The sequence below is a fragment of the Tympanuchus pallidicinctus genome, unplaced genomic scaffold (assembly GCF_026119805.1).
Source record: "Tympanuchus pallidicinctus isolate F22 unplaced genomic scaffold, pur_lepc_1.0 scaffold11, whole genome shotgun sequence".
NCBI classification, from domain to species: domain Eukaryota; kingdom Metazoa; phylum Chordata; class Aves; order Galliformes; family Phasianidae; genus Tympanuchus; species Tympanuchus pallidicinctus.
This window is the reverse complement of record NW_026294627.1, coordinates 10,434,595-10,458,710: the sequence shown is the minus strand read 5'-3', so window position 1 is coordinate 10,458,710 and position 24,116 is coordinate 10,434,595. Positions and strand designations below refer to the sequence as shown.

Here is a 24,116-nt window from a genome sequence, read left to right as displayed (position 1 = left end):
TCAAAAATCCAGAGAAAACCACTTACCTACTAAGAATTTTGTTTTCCAGTTCTGAGACTATAACCCAGCAACATCAGCAGACACTGTGATTTTTAATGCGTTGAAATCACAGTTACTTTATCAAACAATGTAAAGATTTACCTAGCCTAAAAAATGAAAAAGATTGTTACTCACATGCGAACTGAAGAACAGCTTCCCTGCTTAATATGCTACCAAACATGTTGGTAGTTAAACACTGATACTGTCCAGAATCCTTCATCTCATTAGGGCTACTGATGATCAAACTTCCTTCTATTAGGCTGTAGCGATAATCACTTTCAACATCAATTTCAGTTCCATTTCGAAGCCATCTGAGGAAAAGAAAGAAAAAACTACTTGAACATTTTAGGGCCAAAAGAATTGTATACAGAACCTGAAAGCATCAGCTATCACTAGGGATGATTGTTACTGAGAGATAGTCTATTCTGTACCCCAGTGCTTTGGGAAAACTCTGAATGAAGACTGCACAGCACATGAAAACTTGTAAAAGGTTTGATGTTTTGTTTTGGTATTACAAAACTATTTAAATCTCTGTAGCAGATGCATCCTGAATATGTGAAAAAGTCAAGAATATGACTATACATATAATATGTCAATAATAAATGAAGTTTCAATTCACATTTTATCACTAAAGCCTTAGACAAATACGTTGTTTTGAGGGAGTATGGAGCATGGATATTCTTCTGGTGAAAAGCTTCATTCTTCTTATTCATCTATGAAGACTGAAACAACAAAGCCTCAAATAGATCATTAGATAAGAGAAAATATTTTGGGAGGCTTATAAGTAGACTTCAGTTCTCAGGAATAATCTCTGGGGAGTACGCATTATCTCAGAGAATAATAACTCATATAAGAAGACTTTTAAAATCAGCTTTCATGTTAAACTGTTAGGAAAATAAAATTGTTAAAATAATGATTCTGATATTTCAAAGAAGATATAAGCAGAGTAGCAGGTATCACAAATCTCTATGAAAACCCTCACATGACATCATTATTATGAGACATAGATATTTTCCTGCATTACCAGGTCACAATCACTCTGCAATTTCAAAGTCTACTCAGGAAACTGCCAAGCATTTTCACGCTTTGCCAAAATTCAGAAAAGACTGGAAGAACTTGGCAAAGTCTGAGCTCCAGAGGCAACTTTAAAGAAGCTGAATGACTATCAATTCACCCTATCTTGTAAACATTCATGGTGAATGAAGTACTGGCAGCAGAACTCAGCTAAATTAACTCTGAATTTTTCTCATTCCAAAAGTCAGAATTGATGGAATTAAGATGGATCATAAAACCATCATTTGCCCATTTTATCATGATAACTTTTGATCACAGAAGAGGCCTGCCTCATTCAATACAAGAAGTGGAGCACTGATGACAATATATCGCATGGGACATTTAGGAAAGGTCTGTAGGATTGACAGATTTTTTTAAGAAGAGCCATATGTAGCAGAGCTAAAAACATAAATTCTCATCTTGAACGATTTATTAAATAAGATTTTGAATGAAATCCTAATGAAAATTAATTTACATATATGTATATGATTAAAGTGAAAAATTATTTGATCTTGATGGACATTGAGGTAAGGAAAAAGTAAAAATGGCATGTTTTGGTATTTCCAGTTGGGAAATGAAACAAAATAGTTCACTTAAAGTAGCTCACTTCACTTAGTTCACATTCAGTTAAATTCAATGAAAAATGTTTTTGTAAAACAACCTCAATTCTTAGGAGCTTCATATCTACCTGGCTATGTCTCAAGGCCATTCTAATGAATGTATTCCCATCATATAATCCAAGAATATTAAAGGAAAAGCAAACCTAAATTGGATGTGTTTTCTTCCAAGTAGCTTGCCCAACAGGAAGAGAGAAACGCAAACATAATACTAAAAAGACAGTAATTTATGAGAAAAGTTGTACTTTTTTTTTTTTCTTGAGGACAAACAACAACATACTTCAAAACATTTTAATTTGGCTTAATAAAGTTAGAAATATATTTATTTATTTTTTTCAATTGCCTTTGTATATCAGGAAATGTTACTGATGAGAAATCTCCAACATAAATAAAATAGCATGCAGGTTTGGCTGAGACAGTTTTCTTCATAGCATCTTGCAGAGTCCTGTGCTTTTTTCTTCTCCGTCTGCACTGAAATAGTTTTTATAATACACTGATATTTTGGTTGCTGCTGAGCAATATTTAAGCAGAATCAAGGATATTTTCGCTTCTTATGCTGCTCTGCTGTGAGTGCATAAGATGTTAGGGGATCCAGCTAGGGCAACTGACCTAAGCTGACTGCAGATATTTTGAATCACACGATGTGCTCAGCAGTAAAAGCTGGGAGAAAGGAGGAGGAAATTATCCAGGGAAATGTTCAGAGCTATTGCACTTGTCTTCCCAAGCAATCCTTACATATGATTGAGCCCTGCATTTTTGGAAATGATTAAACATCTACATGCTGTTGGGAAGTATTGAATGAATTCCTTATTTTGCTTTGCTTGTGTACGCAGTTTTTGTTTTACCTATTAAACTGTGTTCTCACTCTTCCCCATTTCACAGAGGGCAGATTGATCTTGTGGCAATACAGGACTCAGGAGACTACTCAACATAACTGAAGAAAATTCAGTACTTCACAAGAAACACAGCTGTAGTGAAGTGACATCTTGGAGAATTCTGCACGTACTCATTATCATCAATGCCCTATGAAGGTCTATAGGAATACTGCGAATGTCCATATTTTTCATGGAAATTCTCCTCACTATGTGGATTCTGACTTATAATAATGAAGTGTGACTTGAATAAATGCTGAGCAAATTAAGTAAGTTTATCTCAGGGAGTTCTTATGTAAGGACTGGAACACAAAGGGAGGGGAAAAAAAAAAGAAAGTGGTGTGGTTTAATCCAGCAGACAGTGAAGCACCACATGCTTGTTTAGCCACTTCAACCATAGGTGGGATGAGGGAGAGAGCTGGAAACAAAAGAGAACTCCCGGATTGAGATAAAAGCTATTTACTAAGAAAGAAAAGCAGAAACAAAACTTTCTTATAGCATATATGCACAATTACTCCCCACCTGAGAACAGTACAGCAGTTTTCCCAAGGACACTCCTACAGCAATACATCTCACCATCCATTGATCAATGCCTCCTGCAACAGCCACCACACCTTTTGCCCCTGGCTAAGTCCCCACAGCTTTACAGCATGTTGCATGATGTCATGTGGTATGGAATAACCTGCTGCCAGCTGGGATTAAAAAACAACAACAACAAAAACAGGATGTAAAATTTTAATTTCTGAGTAGAGCTTGACCAAAGAGAAACAAATCTTTTGTAAAGAATAAAAATCTAAAAAATAAATAATAAAAATTAATAGGTTATGAACACCACGTCATCAGTCACTCAGAAGGAAAGCCATCTAGAGGGACCTGGACAGGCTGCAGAAATGGGCCCGTGAAAACATAATGAGGTTCAAAAAAAGTCAAGTGCAATGTGCTACACTTGGGCTGGGGCAATCCCAGGTATTTATATAGACTGGGGGAAGATCTCCTGGAGAGCAGCCCTGCAGAGAAAGACTTGGCAGTCCTGATGGATGAAAAGTTGTGTTTGGGGCTGCACTAAAAAAGGATGGCCAGCAGGGAGAGGGAGGTGATCATCCCCCTCTACTCAGTTCTTGTGAGGCCCCATCTGGAGTACTGCATCCAAGTCTGGGGCCTCCAGTACAAGAAGGATGTGGAGCTGGTGAAATCGGTCCAAAGGAGGGCCACTAAAATGATCAGAGGGCTGGAGCGCCTCTCCTACAAAGACAGGCTGAGAGAGCTGGGCTTGTTAAGCCTTGAGAAGAGAAGGCTCCAGGGATACATCACTGTGACCTTTCAATATTTGAAAGGAGCATATAAACAGGAGGGGAGTACATCTGTCTGCATAGGTAGATAGTGATGGGACAAGGAGGAATGGTTTCAAACTGAGACAGGGAAGGTTTATTTTCAATATTAGAAGGAAGTTTTTCCACACAGAGGGTGGTGACATACTGAAACAACTTGCCCAAGGAGGTTGTGGATGCCCCATTCTTAGATACGTTCAAGGCCAGGCTAGATGTGGCTCTGGACAGCCTGGTCTGGCAGCTGGAGACCCTGCATATAGCATGAGATTTGAAACTAGATGAAGTTTGTAGTCCTTTACAACCCAAGCCATTCTATGAATAGAAGAAATAAGTAAAAATGATTGGAACAATCTTCATTTCAGTATTTTTGATTGCTTTAAGAGTTCATTTAAAGGCTTTAAAAAAAAATAATTGAAATATCGTACTGTGCTTTGTTTACCGGCTAAAAAGAATTCTCAGTAGTGCAGACTTCATAGCCCAGATAAGCAAAGTTCTCTATTGTCCAGTGCTAGTAGATAGTAGGACAAGGACTTTGATGATATGCAAATGTTTCTTCTTTATGCTATTTCACATGGCAAAAATTGCACAATGATATACAACAAACTTTTGTCTACCCATAACATTTTCAGAGTTTAAATCCCTTCTGCATCCACTCTGTAAAATCTCCACATATCCATTCACATTGTTGTTCCCCACCCCATCCCCACCCCCCTTGCACTGATTGCCAATGTAGATTGCATACTCTGTACATACCATCAACTGAAAGAAGTTAAACAGCAATGTTAGAGCTAAGCCTTTATTGTCAAAGCTTTCTTTGAATGAACAGCAACAGGACAGCCTTTTCTGAAGCTGCTAATACCAGTGAATCTCTGAAGAGATGAAAAAATGGGTATGCTTGAAGTACTCGTTGATTGAATTCTTCCGGGAATACATAAAAATAGTTGGACAAAGATAGAAAGGATATGGCATAGATTGTCAGAAGATAGAATTTTCATAATAATTCTCCTTACCATAACAAAACTGCAGGGCTGGACTAAATGATCGTTAAAGGCACCTTCCTTTAACGATCCCAAAACCATCCTCTGATTCTAGTATTAATGAGCTTGTGTGGGAGGGCTGAGAACGGAGCCTCCCTCTTTTCTCAAGAAAGTGTGCCTTGTGCATGCCTTATGTTAACCGCATCTGATCTGTTTGAGGAGGTTATACCATACATGATATCAGCACATCAGTTGCAGTAAGACAGAATCCTTTCTGTTGCGGTGTGGATATCTAAAGGTGGTACAGCCTCTGAATTTTTTCCCCACCAATAATATGCAAATTCTGTGATTCAAATAAGCCTACGGGGAATTTGTCCCTAATGCTGAAGAATCCATTAGTGAAATAATTTTAATAGTTAAAACACAGAAATGATTACTTCTATATAAGACAAAAGACAGCAATTGAGTCTTTATTCTCACTCTGTAGATGAAGATTAACTTTATACAAAAAGATAAATGTCATCTGCAAAAGAATAATTGACTGTATGTTTCCCAACCCTCGATCCATCAGTTTAATTCATAAAAAATATGAGAAGAGTCAGATGTAGTAAGTGGACAAAGTGTTTGCAGCATACTACTCTCAGCTGTAAGTATGCACCAGTAGTAAATATTCTTAAAGTTACAAAGAAATTCTATAAGACATACCTATATGTGGGGGTAGGATTTCCATGAGCTTGACAATTCATAGACACTTTCTTCTCTTCAGAATCAGTGGGAAAAATCACATCATCTGGCTCTTGTGTAAACACTGGTCCATAATCGACACTTTCTGTGGAAACAGAAGTGCTGTTGTTTTATTGTTTTGAAAGTCTGATAAAGTTGATGTTTTATAGCTTTTGTAAAGTTATAGTTAGCAAAATTGTCTTTGTTTTGGAAAAGATTTAATCCATGTTATTTCAGATGCCATATTAAAAAGCAATAGTTAAAAGATATATATACACGTATATACAAAAGGAATCTTTTTAATTTAACAATGAAATAGTATCATCTAAGATAAGGGATAAAATGGTTTTCTTAACAAACATATTTTGGTCTGAAGCCTAATGTGCAGTCTAAGAGTAGACAATAGCAGGTATAGCTGCTCTAAATCACACAAGAAAGGTAGAAGTCACAATCCAACAATAAAGAAGAAATTGGTTGCCCCTTTCCAATACTCATAGCTCACCAAACACTCCAAAGGAGGTAATCTCCAAGTAGAAATGCTTCCTTTCTGGCTACCAGCCTTTAAAAGGAGTTAGGGAGGGATGGACCTTTGGGTCACACAGGTGAATGGCTTCCACCTGTGCTCCCAGGGCTGGCTACACCCCTTCACCAGGTGCCCAACCACTTTTTCAGGCGGTGACTTAATTTTTCCATAAAGCTGATAGAAAGAATTAAGAATGAATGATTTCTGCTTATACACAGTAAGGTAAACAGAAATCCGCATCAGCTCCCATCACAGAAAACTGAGATATGGCTTTACCCTTTACATCAAAGAGTTTCTAAGAAAAGACAATTGTAAAACTATGGTAGCAGTGGGTTTCTACTAATAAATAGTACATATGAAAATCTGACATTTCATTCTTCTTCGTTGTCTTTTCTAATTTTGGTATACATTTGTATCCTTGTATGAATTTAGGTTTCTGAGCAAGAAAAACTGGATAGATGCATATAGTATGCCTGTGAGTCCTGTTCTTTCATAGTGGGTAGAGGGAAGTGTAACCTTCAGAAAAGTAAAAGGCTGTAAATATAGCATTCATTATATGTAAGTCTGGAAAACTCAAATGCTCACTATGCAACAGGAGACTGCAGAATTTGAATCAACTTAAGCTTGCTCCAAACTCCTTCGTCACTTAGATACAAAATAGTCATCAAAATTAGAGCACGAGCCTAAAGATTTGTGTGAGCAGGGAAGTAGTCACTTTGTCCTATCACCTGAAGTATAGGAGAAACAGGATTTTATCTTAATTTATGGGTACATGCATTGTATGGATTGCTTCTTGTAGGAATATTCATGATTCCGAACATATATTATCAGAGCCCTCATCCACTTAGAGCTTAGAAATAGCAAGAATTAAATAACAATTCCAAAATTAAATAAAGGTTTCAGAAGTAGGTGCAATCCTGTGCAGATGCAGGTGCATGATTAGACAGTATTGATGAAGACTAATGGTTTTATCTTCACCCAGGAAGTAACCCAATAGATAGAATATTTTATTACGCATTGGGATTGCTGGAAAGGAAGGAAAATGGCTGCAATGCTAGTTAGGTGCATGCGTCACTATCAATAGAGGTGTTTCTGCTATAATCAAGAGAACTTCTTAGATGGAAACCAGTATTCTGAATGGTTGTGGCCAAAAAAATACTTTTGTTATGAAGTATAAAAAGAATGCGTTTTCCCTCTGTTTGCAATAAGATAAAAGTAATAGAGAAATTTAAGTGCATGCAAGTCTTGTTTCTAAAAGATGGAAATATGAAGTTAGTTGCTTATCTGCATTTCAAATGGAGTGTGGAATTCTGGCAGAGATTAATTAGAGTCTCAAAATTGACATAATAATAAATTAGACTGTTCAACAGTTTTTAGCTAAACTGACTAACCTACTTCCCAGCAATATCATCTATACCCACACCAGAATAATTGGAGAAATAGGTCTATTCTGACGAGACCAAAGTGTTTAATAAAAAAAGCCTACTCTTAAGCAAAGTATAATTTATTAAGGTTACCTAATGATTGGTTAAATAAAATGCAGTGGGGTGTGATATGTGATATGCAAGAAGTCAGAACAGACCACCTAAAAATACCATCTTTATTTAAACTCCAGTGACAGACCAGAAAATGAAAATCTTCAGTGTTGTATACCTCCTTTCTATATTTTAAAAGCAAAAAACGGAATATACTGAAGATGCAAAAATTTCATTTAAATATTTTGAAATGCATGTATTTTCAAATTAAAATATTATATGGCTTATGGTTAAAAAGAAAATTTTCAATATTTTTTTAAACATAGTGCTAATAAAAGTTCTGAAACTGTGAGATTTAAGAACATTTGTCAGAAGCCAGTATATATTGATAATTTTTGCAATTTCACTAGTATGAGACTCAGGAATGCAAATTGGTGATTCAGTTGTCTTAAATCTCCAAAAACAAATGTGTGTAAGTTTATGTATATATTTAATCATTTTTTTTTCTAGAATAAAAATGTATACGAATGTGTAAAACACTACTCATACTATAGAAACCTATGGCATTGTAGAATAAACGTCTGAATTTTCAGGAAAAAGTTTAACAGGTTTTTGGCTTCTTTTGCCATCATACTTACTCATCAGATTTTATTTTAAATACCAATTACTTCAAAGTCGTTTTCAGCATTTTCATACTAAAGAAAATAATTAAAGAACAAAAATCTTAATTTATAATATAATTTATTTATTTATTTATTTGTTAGTTTGTTTGTTTGTTTTTATTATTTATTTATATATTTATTTATAATATTCAATTTATTGCTAAGAGAATATAGTTGATATTTAGCATTGAGATACATTGAATGGCTTCAAAATTCTTGGAATTCTTTTAAAGCACCTCATAGTGCTTTATAATTTTCAGTTTGTCAGTAATATTTCATTTCATGTTTTGAACAATACTGTATCTTCCTTGTCCACTATCCTAGCTTTATTGTTTCTGAGGCAGATATTACCTCTAAGAGAAAAAGTACATAGACTAAAATCTGAAGTGCTCAGATAAAACCTGTCCGCAGTCAGCATGGGAGTTTATCAGAGTTCTTAGGAATGGGTGAATTTCATCTGTCACTGCTTTTAAGGACTGGAAATATTGAGTAGATGTCACTTTTAAATATTTTTAATTTAATTACCAATGTTGGTGTATTATTTGGGAACGGTCAGTCATCCAGGAATTCTAAGTTGTATATACATTAACTATGACAGCAAATACTTAGGAGAGCTTGACTGCATTTTGTTTTAGCATTCCAGTCTGACATGGATTACCACATGAATTTGGCCTGATTACAACTGGGAATTTCTTAATTTCTCTTTTAGGAGTGTTGTACCACATATTAAACACATATTTAATCACCATTAAAAAACTAGATACAATTTTATCAATCTACGGTATAATTGCATGTTGATTAATATTCACAGACATTGTTCATTTGTGCTTTTATAAACTAGACTAAAGAACTGCTTATTATGCTCAAGAAAGCCAACACCAGGATTAATAAATGCTGACTGTTAGTTCCAGGCCTAATACATTGCATCAGATTGCTCTTTCTGTTGAGAGTCTTGCCTGAAAAATGTATCTTTGGATCTTACCACAGTTTGATCAAGAACAAGTTGTGCCACTATGTTCTTTGAGATCTTTTTCTTGTCTCATAAGTAACCAAGACGATAGTTAGATTTTTAGATAAAATAGAGAATTCTGAACAAAACAAAAGAAAAAAAGTGTGTGCCACCCCTGCCGTGCTCTGGTGCAGCAGTTGCAGATCATGTGAGACCTCCCAGCCCCTGAAGTGATGCGGTAGATCCTAGTGCTGGCAGATGGGCCATGTTCTGTGTCACTGGACTGAACTACCTGTCCACAGATGGAGCTGGTGGGCTTCAAGGTGTTACAATTGGCATTGAAATACATATTTAGTGCACTGTGAAAAGCCTTCGTGACCCCCACTGCCCCTCCCAGATGATTTAGAAGCATTGCCATATCACTGGATAACAGGTTTTCAGACAGACAAAGTGGCACAAAGTATATTAATTACGTGAATTGCTCCCTGGCATTCAGACAATCTTTTTATTTATCTGCAGTCCCACGCTGCATTCTATGTCCCTCTGCCCTGATTCTGATAGCATGGAGGAGGCCAAGGGGAGGTGGGAAAAGGTGGGACAAAGCAATGAAAGGCAGTGAGATGAACACAGCCCTGGTCAAGGACCTGTCCCTACGGACAGGAACAATAATGGGCTCACCATGTAGGCCATTTTCCCCATGCAACTTAGTAATGGGATTTGTGCTTCCCTCTACATTTGAGCAAGGCAGAAGAGCCCTTTTATCCTAGGCAGATGAAGGATGTGCCTTCCATTAGATTCAGAAACCTGCCCTTGTGACTGTGTCATGGTGGGCAGAATGTTGGTGGCTACCTCGGATGTGTATAAAAGGCAGGTAGTTGGCAAGCCCAGTGCAGCGGTGAGCAGTGGGTAAGCAAAGGCTGAGGGGGGAAAGATGTAGGGCTGCAGAAGACAGGGCCCAGGCAGGGAGGTGGAGTTGCCTTGGGCACAACAGGAGGTGGCTGCTCCTTCTTTGTCTTTGAGAACTGGAGGCTGGGACAGGGGCACAACCAGACCATGGTGTGCTCCCATTCTCAGCCACTCGGCTGGAGGGATTTTCTGTTTTCTGCAAGGACATTGAAATAGAGATAAGAAATAAAAAATGTTATCTTTAGGCATTAACTCTAGAGATGCAGAACCTATATCACAGTGGGCAGTAGGCCAGCGGTGGTCTGTGTCACCGTGGGCTGGATGTCTCCTAGTCACCAGGAGACGTGGGACTGACCCTTGAACCCTTGGGACTGACTGGGCCTGAGATGGGTAGAGCCCTGGATTGGGTTAGAATCATAGAATCCTTGGAGTTGGAAGGGACCTTTAAAAGTTATCTAGTCCTCATAGGAGAGGTGTTCCATCCCTTGGATCATTTCTGTGGCCCTCCTCTGGATGCACTCCAACAGCTCCTTATCTATCCTGTACTAAGAACTCCACATCTGAACTCAGCAATCTGAGTGAGGCCTCAACAGCAAAGGGATAGGATCACCTCCCTCACCCTCCTGGCCACACTTCTTTTGATACAGCCCAGAATACTGTTGGCTCTCTGGGCTGCGAGAGCACATTACTGGTTCATGTTCAGCCTGCCATCTACCAGTACCTCCAACTCCTTTTTGGCAAGGCTGCACTCAATCCTTTCATCTCCCACCTTGTACTGATAATGAGGGTTGCCTTGACCTGGGTGCAAAACCTTGTACTGGAATTTCTTGAACCTCGTGAGGTTCTCTCGGGCACACTGCTCAAGCCTGTCTGGGTCCCTCTGGATGGCATCCTGTCCCTTTCATGTGTTGATTGCACCAGAAAGTGCACTGTACACACCTTATTTTTTTTATTTCTACCTTAACCAAGGTTGTGAAAAGATAGACATATTTAGCATATATACTAAGCACATGTTTCACTTTACAATTTCAATTTCAATTTTCAGTGGGAACTATTTGTGCTTCTCACATAGACTTTTATTACAAAAGCTACCACTTTTCTATATCTTACTTGAGACCTTACTTAAATACTTAGAGGATACCTAGCAGTACTGTAGAACTAGGTACTCACATTCTACAAAAATTTGACTCAGCTTGTGTGTCAGGCCACTGAGCATGTCTTGTGGAAAATCAATTAAATCATTCGAGAACACACATACTTATTTGCTAATAAAAGTGAGTGTTTTGTTTTTATTTCTGGCAAACCTGAGCATATACTATACATTACATGTTTGAATCAAACAAGTGCTCAATTATAATAATGAATCTTCTTTGTCCACATAATTAACATCCTCTCACTTGTAGCAGGCCCCTAATGACCACACACAAGCACAGAGTTCTGTACCATTTTCACAGTTAGAACACGCTGTCTAATAAGTACTTTCACCTAACTCTAACACATATCACATAAAACTTGTACAAAAATAACTAAAATATCTCTCAAGAAATTTTTAATAATGAATAACCCTCGAGACCAAATATAAATCAATAAATTTACTTAGTTTACTTTAAGTACATGAAATGTCTAATGATTGACAATTTATTTCTGTTTTCTGTTATTTCTATATATTTCTGTATATGTTAAGTATAAATATTTATCTCAGACATACTAACAGAAAATATTCCATACTATGAATTGAAAGGTTTAGATAATTGCTGTTCTCACCATCTTGGATGAGATAGAGTATCATTCAGAGATATCCAGCCTCTTTCCACAGAGTTCTCAATCTCTCCTTGCCTGAGAAATGATGATCTTGAAGTCCTGTTTCACACCTGTGTGTGTGCCGTGCAAGTGCTTCAGATAATCAAGGAGTTTTAAAATAATAGTCAGATGTCTCAAATTTTCCTGTTTGTTCAACAGTCTGCATCTACACAACTGGGTGTAGGAAGAAGACCAGTAATTGATGGACTTACTCTCTTAGGACTGTTTTATGAATTCCTTGAAAGAATTTAAGTCTCCCTCTTCTATGTAAAGTGCTCTGTTCATCAAGGCTTATGAGTTATGGCTCTTTTAAAATTATGCCTTCAGTCATTGGTTCTTCATTTTCTGCTGCAAAATAGATGTAGCTAAACTGCAGAGGTGAATATGTTTTCTATGCTTTGAGAAAACTCATGTTTGCTGACCTACATCAGGCATGATCTCAGCATATCTCCTGAAAAAGCCAAGGATTTAGGTGGTAGAACACTTACCTGGAACACCCCCAGGTACATCTCTCATTCAAGTATAACAGTCAAACTGTATCAAATTGAAACATAAGGAGATGCCTTATTTATTATTTTTTTCTTTTATTATTATTTTTTCTTTTCCCGGTTGCCCCTTCCTAAGGAAATGCAGTGGAAAAATCAGGATCAATCAGGAAAGACATACTTTATAGATACAGAATATACTACATTATTCATAAAATTTCCCTTCTTTTGCCTTGAAGCTACCAATTTCTTCTCCTTTGGTCATATATTATCCTGGCCTTCAACTCATGCTGTTGAAGGCCAGGATAATATATTCTGCTTCTAATCCTGAACTTTGATTTTCACCTGCACACATCAGGTTGCCTGGGAGGAGTTATCAGTGTCTGGTTCATGGACTGTAACCAAGATTAGTCTACACACTGCTTACAAAGAGTATTGCAGAGGACAGTTAAATGTAGAAAACTGCACCAGTTCCAGAAATAGAATCAAACAGAATTTGTCCAATTCTATATTTCTATTTGTTTGTGTGTTAAATAAACTTTAATTTAGGGAACATATTATGCTAGTATATAAGCTATTTCTATTCACAAAAGATACATGTATATACAGAATCACAGAATCACAGAATTGTAGGGGTTGGAAGGGACCTCCAGAGATCATCGAGTCCAACCCCCTGCCAAAGCAGGTTCCCTACAGCAGGTCGCACAGGTGGGCATCCAGGCAGGTCTTGAACATCTCCAGAGAAGGAGACTCTACAACCTCCCTGGGCAAATATATACCATCAGCTTTCAATAAATGCAAAGTTTTTTTCAGGAAAAAATGCAAAAAATTACAGCTCCTATTGAGAGGAGCTGTAATCCTGCAATCACAAATGCAAACGTTATTGCTCTGAGGTTTTATCTGTGATTCATTCCTTTGCTACTTCCTTAGACCATTGTTTAAGGATCCTCTAACCTCTCTCCCTCTCCTTGCCTCCTTCTTCTCTCCCTCCCTCTTCCACCTTATCTCCCCCATATTCCTTCCTTTGAATATATATAATTCAGATAAATATGATTAAATGTGTGGCTTCTTTAAACATATGCAAATATGAGAAAACATGTATTATTACTATAAATTATTGAATTTAAATGTAAATTAGATGATATTGCACCAATAAATTTATCTATACCTGCATGTATAGGGTTGACTATATAAATTAGGCAATTTAGAAAAAAGTAATTTTAAAAGATTTACTATTCATCATTAATTGATGTTGCTATCATTCTTGAGTAAATCAGAAAAATTCCAAAGGGAAAAAATAGATAAGAGGAACAGGCATTTTATTATTTTGGTTTTCAAATTTAAGTATATTAATTTAAAAGATCAAATTGTGCTGTAATGCAACTTCAAATCACTGGCTTGCTATTTTAATGTGACAAAAACTATATAAAACAGTGCTGCATAGCAATATTTTAAAAAAGAATATTTTAACTGATGCTTATAAGGCTAATCTGAAAAATCTGAAAGATTCTCATTTCTACTTTGTTGTATTTAAATAAACTCAGAACTATATATGAAAATAACTGAAGTATGCTGATAGAGATATGCTGCTTAAAAAAAAAAAGTTTTGGCCAAATATAAACAAGGGCTTTTTGGAGAGATAAATTAGGCTTACCATCATGTTTGAAGGCCTCTGAAAAGTGATAGAGGTTTGTTGGGGAATGATAAGGTTGTGCAGCTCCTCTCCAGCCTGGCGAAGGTACACTTCCTAATGAAGGATTGCTTAATCGTGGTCTGTTCTTTGAGTTAGATGAAGCTAAAGATGAACTACCAGATTTGATTCTTAGAATAGCAGCATATGATGTAGGGACACCAGGAACAGCTTCTGAATATTCTGGAAAAAAAACCAAAAACAAACAAACAAACAAAAAAAACAAAACAAAACAAAACCAAAAAACCCCAAGAAGTGAACATTTAATAAAGGTAAGCAGACTATTCAGATATCTAGTTAAAAAAAAAAAAAGGTATTAACAAGAATGGAATAGAAAATATATTTTTATTTGATTTGGCATGTTAAAAATTAAAAACAAACAAACAAAAACAAAACTAAAAAAAGAAGTCAAGAACTCTTATATTTGAAAGAAGTGTCATAGATTTCATAGACTACAAGTTGGACTCATATTCTAGACAGAAATGGGTAGCAACATAGAGATCTGAGAGAGAAAATTCTCCCTTAGCTTTAAAACAATATAGATTTCATGTTCATTAAATTTCTTAATTATGGCAATACACGTTTTCTATATTTTTAATTGTTTTTCTTTTGTAACCAAGTCACTAGGAGAAGTGTCTCCCAAGCCATCATCTTTCCATTGCAGTCTTTCATTACAATGTATTTGCAGTTTAGAACTATCAGTGGAAGCTAAATATGCTCCTCATTTCAATGCTACTCTGCAAGTCAAGTGAGTTAGCTAAAAAGTCTGAGCTTGTTTGCAGGAATATCTCTCTCATAAACACATATATGCCAAAACCAACTCCACTTAGTCTCTGTAACTTCTTTTTTCTTTTTTCCTTTCTGCTCATGCTTAAAATGTCGTCATCTAGAATTAAGGAGAGTGTTCAAGTTTTTAGTTCCTGCCTAATGCCAAATGATTGAGTAATAAACTGTATCATTATAATAGATTAAAGTACTACTCCAGGAATCAAGCAAGTGGAACTCCTATTGAAATCAACAGCAACAGCTGGAGAACAAAAGTCTTAAGGAGGAAGTAAGAAAATTTAAAAAATACACTGATACAGATGAGCAAAGGGAGACAGACTGTGTATCAAGCACCTATGAAGGAATTACTTTCTCATGGGACAGTGGAAATGATTGCCATTAAAGAAAAAAATGATTTTTCTGTTGTGTCCATTGACAAGACATAATTTTTTTCACATTGGCCTAACATGAAAAAAACAAAACTGTAAGTGCTCCCTTCCAAAACTTGGGCAGCACACACAATTGAAATAAAATGTCTTCAATGTATTAGGCCATGGTCACACTGGAGAGCTTTTAGAAAAATCTTCCAAGCATAAATAGCTTGGTTTGTTTTATATTCCTAATGCTTTATTGTTAGAGAAGTATGCATTTTATTTTATACACGTTGTGACAGTGAGCTCCTAGAGTCATGTTTTGGAAAAGATCATTCTCATGCTGTGCTTATTGTTTCTGATCAGATATTAAAAATGTCAATATTCTATCAATTACAAGAGACTTGAATTTGGCAAAAGCAGATAAACAGTACCTGAAAATATCTATTTTCTTCTATGCAAACTACAAATCTATAGATTACTTGTTGATGTGATACATCATTTAAAATTAGGTTTTAAATACAAGTTTTGGCAATTAGATGGAAAAGGCAAAAGTAAGTACTCAGATTTATGTTGTTTTTTTTGTTTGTTTGTTTTATACTGACATCATGAAGTATTTATTTTGTAAGGGCAGTATGCTTCATATATATATTAAATCATCTTTCTTGGCCTACAAAGACAGGAAAAATAAAGCAGAATTATACATTCATTCAAGTCGGAAGGGAGCCTTAAAGGCCATCTAGTCCAGCTCCCCTGCAATGGACAGATACATACAGAGTTCCAGGCACTCTCCTCCTGGCAACACTAGCCCAATTGGAAGGGACCATCATTTGGCATAAGAGGAATTGCCAACCCTACAGCCAGTAGTTCAAGCCCCACTGCATCCTTGACCAGGCCAGAAGACAAAAAAGGACGGACCCTCAGGACATCACAGGATCCTCAGTGGTGACTTGCCCTTTTTTTTTTTTTCCTCCTCTTTTTCCTTTCTCCTTTTTCACTCTCAAGTATTTTAATAACTGAAGGCATACTTTTGCTCAGTCAACACCTTGACTTAATTCTGAATCTTAATTTGAAGGGAGTAGGATCAATATAACAAACAACAATTCATTTCACCTTGCAAAAATGGGGCATCCACAACCTCTCTGGGATACCTGCTCCAGGACTTCACCACTGTTATTGGAAAATTTTTCCTTATATCTACTCTAAATCTCTGGTTTAGTTTGAAACATTTGAAGTATTTCCCCCTGCCGTATCACCAACCAACTAAAGAGTTTGTCCCCTTCCTTCTTTCAGCTCCCCTTTAGATACTGAAAGGCTGTTCTCAGGTCACCCTAGAGACTTTTCTTCTTCAGGCTGAACAACCCCAACTATCTCAGTCTGATCTTGTAGGAGAAGTGTCCCATCTCTTGGATCACTTTTGTGGCCCTTCTCTGGATGCTCCCTAACAGCTCCATGTCTCTGCTGTACTGAGGACTCCACATCTGGACACAGTCACCAGCACAGAGCAGAGGGACCACATCCCTCACCCTGTTGGCAATGCATCTTTTGATGTAGCCCAGGATACAGTTGTTTTTTTGGGGCTGCAAGGGCATATTTCTGGCTCATATACAGCTTGCTATCCCCCAGTATCCCCAGACACTTTTTCTCATAGCTGTGTTCTATCCTTATATCCCTCGGCTTGTACTGACAGCGGGAGTTGCCACAACCCAGGTGCAAGACCTTGAACTTGGCTTTATAGAACCTCAAGATGTTCACCTGGGCCTGCTGGTCGCACCTGACTAGGTCTCATGATTAACTGAAATTCAACAAGAGATTCTATGTTCTGGAAATCTTGTAACGTTATAACTGGGATATAAATGAAAAAAAACAAAAACAAAAACAAAAACAAAACTGATTCAATGTATTCCTTAAAATTTTGCAATATCAGTGTATTTTATTTCTAAAATAACTTTTTCCCAGTAAATATTGAAAAAAAACTTCATAATTTCATACGAAAATCCATTATCATTACATTTTTTCTGGGGCCAGAATGAGAAGGTCATTTTGCTTTCTTGATATTTTTTTTAATACTTTTGAGTTATTTTGGACTCACCGAGTACTAATTCAACTTATGAAAAAAAAGTCATACTTTGTGTTTGTAAATATAAATGATTTTAGATAAATGATCTGCAGCAGAACTTTTAGCACTTAAACTTATTCCATGAAATGCTTAATGCAGAGTAGACATCTTCCCCATAATTAGAGAACAAAGAATGGGAAATGTGAACATAAAGTAAAGGAACCCAACACTCTAACATAGTCTACATCAGAGAATGGAAATGCTCAGTTGTGAATGTGGAAGTCCTGGCTGCGGGATAGCAACCAGGTTTTACTGTAAGAAGGCATTGTGTGCTGTGAAGGGCCTTGCATCCTCACAGCTCAGAACCTTTGATACTTTCCCTGGAAATGTTGCAAGATATCTGAAAATATGATAACTGGAATACAGTCCTATTTTTCTCACATGGAGTTTTGTGTACATTGCACCTGGAAAAAAGGACATAAGGTACTATACAATGAACTCTTGCTTTGAAAAAACACTACATCCCTTTTTTGTGTACTGAAAGTCTGAAGCCTGAAATCATTGCTGCAAAATAGAGCAGAAATCAGACATACCTGAAAACAAAACCTCTTCCTAATCCAAATGTTTGCCTCCAGAGATTTAGATTTCTACTTGCATTGGCTTAATTAAAACATATTTTCATAGGGGTACTATTACAGTAAAATTATTCTTTTAATTTTGATTTGGATTAGACTTCTGAGATTTGAGTGAATAAATTTATTTTCCATTACTTATGTACATAGTTAAACTGCTAAAGCATAAATGTTACTCTATAATGCGTTTTTACCAGACAATACTTAAAGGCCTTCAGAAAATTCACTGAATACCTATGAATAGCTTTTAAAACTCTGGTGCAATTGAGCTGCTCAATGAAATTATATTTTCCCTATTCTCATTCTTAGAAATAATAAAGAATTTGGGACAAGGCATCTAAGGGTTATTCAGCTGCAAGCAGATCCAGCTAAGGAATTTCTAAACCCAATGAAAATATTAAGCAGCTAGAAACAAAGCACAATACGATCAGCTGCTTGTATTAGCCTCCATAGTTCTTTGCACTAGAAACATAATCATCTTAACAAGAATAGAACAGTTTTAAGTTTACATTTTTTCTTATAAATGCACATTTTCTTTCCAACATCAAACTATGATTTGAATGACTTTTGGCAACTTTATAATGAATCTATGTCAAATCATTAAATTATTCATGCAGCTTTTATTATTTCCAGCACATACTGCTGTTTAGTCTTTCTTTAGTCAGATTCAACATCTAGGAAAAACAGCACCAGAGGTAATAGGGTAATAGAGAAACTGTCTTCTAGTGATTGCAGATATATTTTTTGTTTTTCTTTCTATTAGAAATAATATAATTCCTATCAATTACAGTATTTGCTTTCAGATATGTCAATGTATATTCAATTTAATTTCAAAAGTTGATTAAGAAAGGAGGGATTTTTTTTTCTGAGGATGGAATATGTTTATCTATGTTCCTATATATACATATAGTACAATCCATAGAGACAAATAAGTGCACCGGTACTATCTTCTAATATTTTATCTGGTAGATCACAGAATCACAGAACTGTAGGGTTTGGAAGGGACCTCCAGGGATCATCGTGTCCAACCCCCCTGCCAAAGCAGATTCCCTACAGCAGGTCGCACAGGTAGGCATCCAGGTAGGTCTTGAACATCTCCAGAGAAGGAGACTCCACCACCTCCCTGGGCAGCCTGTTCCAGTGCTCCGTCACCTCACTGTAAAGAAGTTCTTGCGCACATTTGTGCGGAACTTCCTATGCTGCAGTTTCCAGCCGTTTCCCCTTGTCCTGTCTCCACTCACCACTGAAAAGAGTCTGGCCTCGCCATTCTGCCCCCCACACCTTAGATATTTATAGACCTGGATCAGGTCCCCTCTCAGCCTTCTTTTCTCAAGGCTGAACAGATTTGTGTCAAAATACATGTCAATAAAGCTCTATCAGTAATACTATGTAATTTACCAAAATATATTATTTCTCCAAATGAAGAAAGATGATGAAGTAAATTTACCAAATCTATCACCCAATATTTCCTTGTTAACAGTCTTTGTAGTTACTAAAATTTATGGAGAGTAAAGTCTACTGTCTGTTGGGACGATGTCTCATTTTCTAGGTTCATTTTGAATGTAGTGAAGAGGAACATGGCATGTGACATGATGGACCTTCCCTGTAAATAGCCACTTTTTGATACTGATTTTAAAAGGGAAACATTACAACTTGTTTGGATACCTGTTGTCTTAGTCACAGAATCACAGTATTACAGAATTGTAGAGGTTGGAAGGGACTTCCAGAGATCGAGTCTGTATTCGCTCTACTGCTGAGGGACACTGCTTACTGGGCAACACTGGTGATAGTGGGCAATATCAGGGAAAAAAAAAAAAAAAACAACCAACAAAATTTTTGTCAGAACTTTGGCAAGAGAATTATGTAAATTTTATCCAAAATTTGTTTTGTTGAAGTTTTTAGTAGTACAGTGTTCATGGAAGATTCAAAAGAATTGAATTTGAATATCCAAAATAGCTCCTCACTTCTCAGAATTTGCTTTACTCTTAGAAAACTGGTCGCAGTAAGCAGTAAATTTGTGATCATGGAATACCAGAGATAGACGTGAAAAAGAAATAAAAAGAGAGATATTTTGATTTCTTTAAAATTAACATAAATGAGGAGATTTGAAGACTTGAAGCTTTCACTGAAAAATAATGAAGAATATTTCCAGTAACTATTAGAAAAATGAGTCAGTGACTTTGAAATACTGTGCTGCTAGTCTTAATTTAAATGTCATGAATTTTTATGGGGAATTATTTTGAATAATATAAATATATTTTTGTAGCTTTAGTCACTGTTTCCTTCCTTACTGAAAAAAACAATCTATTACTGTCAATTCATATTTATGGGGAAGCAAATAACATTCAGTATTTGCCCTATTATTCCTTTTTGCATCCAACATATGAAATCCTCCAGATCAAACAAACTATACTTTAACTTCAACCATTTTCAGCTACAAAATGCTTACAACTGCAGTCAGAATAATAAAAGTAACAATATAATATAATTATAGAATGTTCATTCAAAAGAAAAATAATCTTAAATAAAGAATGCTTTATTTATTATTTATTTATTTTATTTAATAATAAAATATTTATATATTTTTCTCACATTTTCTCTTTCTATCGAAACAGTTTGTATTTTCTCTTCCAAAACATGGTAATATCACATGCAGACTACAATTAGTTTGGGTATGCTTCAGCCTTAGCATGGCCTTCAAAAACTGATTGTTGAGGAGGTGCTTTACTGCTTTTTCAAATTCACTGAAGGCATATCATGAAAATCATTTTCAAGATGTAATAAATATAACTCTTACTCAAAAAACTCTTCTCATAGGTTTTATGAAAGAACATTTTACTCCAGATAATATCAGAAGTTTTAAATTTTGCAAATTCCATTTAGTTTAGTATTTATCGGTTTTTTGATACTACAGTTTATCAATTTATGGAATATTTTTGTCACTTTGTTGAATAAAAGGGATTTTTAGGACAGTCTCATCTCAAAAATAACATTTACAGAGAACGGCATAGACCGATGAAGGCATCGCTATACTCATGCAGCCCAATGAAATAATGTACAAATTAGGTTATCGTAATTATCTTGTGATCTTTGACCTGGATGAGTAGTAGTACTTCAGGTGTAATTTGAACATATACCTAAAAAGTGCTCCAATACTCCTAATTGATATTTATTTTTGTCAATTTTTTGATGTTTTCCCTTGTCATTTCTTCAGGTAATTGCCATACAGCATTTTTCAGTTGAAAGGTGACATGTATTCTGTATGCGGCTTTACTAATGTAAAATTCATAGATTAGCCAACATTGCATGCTTATAATTGAAATCCTAACTTATTTTCCCCGTGGCTGATGAACATCACAATGAGCTGTCAATTTTGAACGTGAAGGCAAAACCAAATACAAAAGGTCAAATATTTAATCACAAATCAATTAAAGTAATTAGATGGATAAAAATCCTTATTTGTAACCCTTCCTACATCCATCTGCATACCAACGTTAAATGGACAATAGTCTGTCAATCCACAGCAAAGGAGAAATCTGAAATTTCCATTTTTTATGTCAAATGCTTAATTAAATTATTCATAGAACCATGAAAACTGAAGCCCTCCAAACCTTTAATAATCAACGTATAAAGGAGAATACCTGTGGATTTTCTTGACAATTGAAATGAATTTACACTTATAAGTATTTATTATAATCGTTTGAGGGATCAAACTGATGCTTAGACAGAAAAATATGATCTAGAATGTTGCTCAATTCTCAAAAAGAGTTTGAAAGACACATCCTGAACTTAGCAACTTATTTAAGAGGAAGTTCTGGAATCGTTTTAAGAAGGTATTATTACTTAATTTACACTTTAATGGGTATAGTTATCTTTTCATCTTTGAATGAAAGAATATGTGACATTTCTCATTAAAGTACGTAAGTTCCATACAGAAATATAAAATCGGAAGGGTTTTTTGAAACAAATATAGACAACAACAGTTTGTAATAAAAACAATATCTTAATAACATAGAAAAGCTAGATTTAAACAGGTTTATGTAATCTACAGATTTAGTTTGTTTGCAGAACTAACAGCTATTTATTTATTTTTTTTTCAAAATATAATTTCATTATGAAAAAAATATACACATTTTGGAAGCTGTATAGGTAAACAGATATCACATTAATTGCACATGCAATGAGTACCAGAGCAAGAAATTCTAACCATGCTTAATTCAAATAGCATTTCAACTTCTAGAGAATTGTCAGTGAACGTTTTGTTTTTGATTGATTTTAATGATTAATTATATTTTGTCCCTAGTCTTGGGTCCAGTTCACTTTTAGTTCTTCCAGTGGACTCTCCGTCTTAATTTGAATCTTTGAGACCTTCATGTAGGAACGTCTTTTCTTAGGAATCTCATGATCCCTTGATATATTGTCAGTGCCATTAATGGCTGTTAAGAGGTATTAAACAAAACTTACACACAGTGAAATTTATTCTCATCTTCAAGTATACAAAGTATGTAAGTATACAAAGCACCTATTAAGCATTTTAGATTAAGTGAAGTAGAAAGTAGTAGAAATGTAGTTGAGGGAATACATTTTATCTTGTTTCTGAAATGTTTGCAAAAATAAAATACATATATATTACATATATAGCATAGCAGCCTGTCAGTATTTAAAGGGGAGATATAAGTAGGAAGTGAACAGACTCTCTAGCAAAGTCTGTTATGGAAGGACAAGGGGAAATAGTTTCAAACTCAAAGAGTAGATATTTAGATTCGATATAAGGAAGAAGTTTTTTTACAATAAGGATGGTGAGATAGTGGAACTGATTGTTCAGAGAGGTGGTGGATGCTGGAGAAAGTCAAGGTCAGTCTGGATGGGGTCATAAGTGTTTACTTTATACTTTTTACTGCAGAGGTATTGAACTAGATGGCCTTTAAATGTCCCACCCAACTCAAAGAATTCTATGATTACATGATTCCATATTTGTATGTAAATGTCCTTATAAATACTTGGATTTGAGTGTTTTTATGGATGTTGTTTCATCCTCCTCCTGCATGGAAACAATATTTTCATGAAAACATAAATGCCAAAGTTTATTTCTTGCCTTCTTTCTCTGAGATCAATTAACATAGGTGAATTGAAAAATCTTTCATAACTTCCAAAATTCATCCAGTCTTTGCAATTAAATTTATTGCATTATGGTTCAGTGTGCAGGGATTTGTATTGCATGGGGTGTAATCTGGTTAATACTTAATACAAACTCATCAGCACACTATTTTTTTAAATGAAATAATTTTGTTTTAATAAAACCTTAATAATCCAGTTTCTTTGGGTGATTTGTAATTCTTCTACTCTGTGTTCTCAGTGTTTGTTTTTACCCACAGGATCTGGTGCCACCGTGACTGCATTTTGAACTCTAATCCTCTGTTCTGACAGCGAGCTTGGCAACCTCAATGAAATTTGGCAATTCAAAAGAAAGTCATCAAAAGGATGTAGAGGCTAGAGACAGTCTGCAGTGTGAATGAAGGACACAGATTGTTCCATTACTTAGGATGGAAAAGACATGCTTGTACAGCAGATCTCCATCAAAGTGCAAATAATTTAGAAATAATAGGATAATTATACTAGGAGCACTGAGTTAATTCACTGATACAACTGTTCTGTTACTGAGACAAAGCCAAAGGTGCAGTTTACTATGGAGCTAATTAGTAGTCTTGTAAACTTCAGCAATCTGAAGATTTTAGTTTTTAAGTATAGGAATAAATGTTATGTATTTGGTGCAAAAAAATCAAATGACCAAAGTTTATCTCACTCAGAGCTTTGGCAAACAGATCATGAATGGCACTCCCATCAAAACCTAAAATCTGCAGCTCAAAAAAGTTTTGGCAAAATGAAGCCATAAGAAGGTGAAAAAAAGGACTTTTGTTATGACAAGTTGAAATATTGCAGCAACATTCATGGTTCTGTTAGCATGCAGAGAGATAACTTTGAAAGTTTGATTAATAGCTGCAGGTAAGAAAGAGCAGAAAAATGACTATAAATCAAAATAATACTTTAAAAATATTTGATAAAATTTTCCAAGGATATAGATGTCCAGGATTTTCAAAAAATGATTTAAGCATACAGAATTTTTTGAGGTACTCACATAATCTCATCTTAAAGTGATATCAAATATGGATTTAGACCCAGGAGAGTTGTT

The 24,116-nt window shown here is 35.6% G+C and overlaps 1 protein-coding gene across 3 annotated transcripts in view; it reads right to left on the bottom strand.

Moving 5' to 3' along the window:
• Positions 1–24,116, bottom strand: part of CNTN5 (contactin 5) — a 579,795-nt gene that overhangs the window by 216,140 nt on the left and 339,539 nt on the right. For 2 of the 3 annotated variants that reach the window (XM_052670906.1, XM_052670907.1), the window contains exons 4-6: positions 14,064–14,282; positions 5,592–5,715; positions 175–350 (exon numbers count right to left, since the gene is read on the bottom strand). In XM_052670906.1, coding sequence (XP_052526866.1) covers positions 175–350; positions 5,592–5,715; positions 14,064–14,282 — 519 coding nt within the window. The remainder of the gene's footprint in view (positions 1–174; positions 351–5,591; positions 5,716–14,063; positions 14,283–24,116) is intronic. The other variant, XM_052670908.1, reaches the window with a different exon arrangement.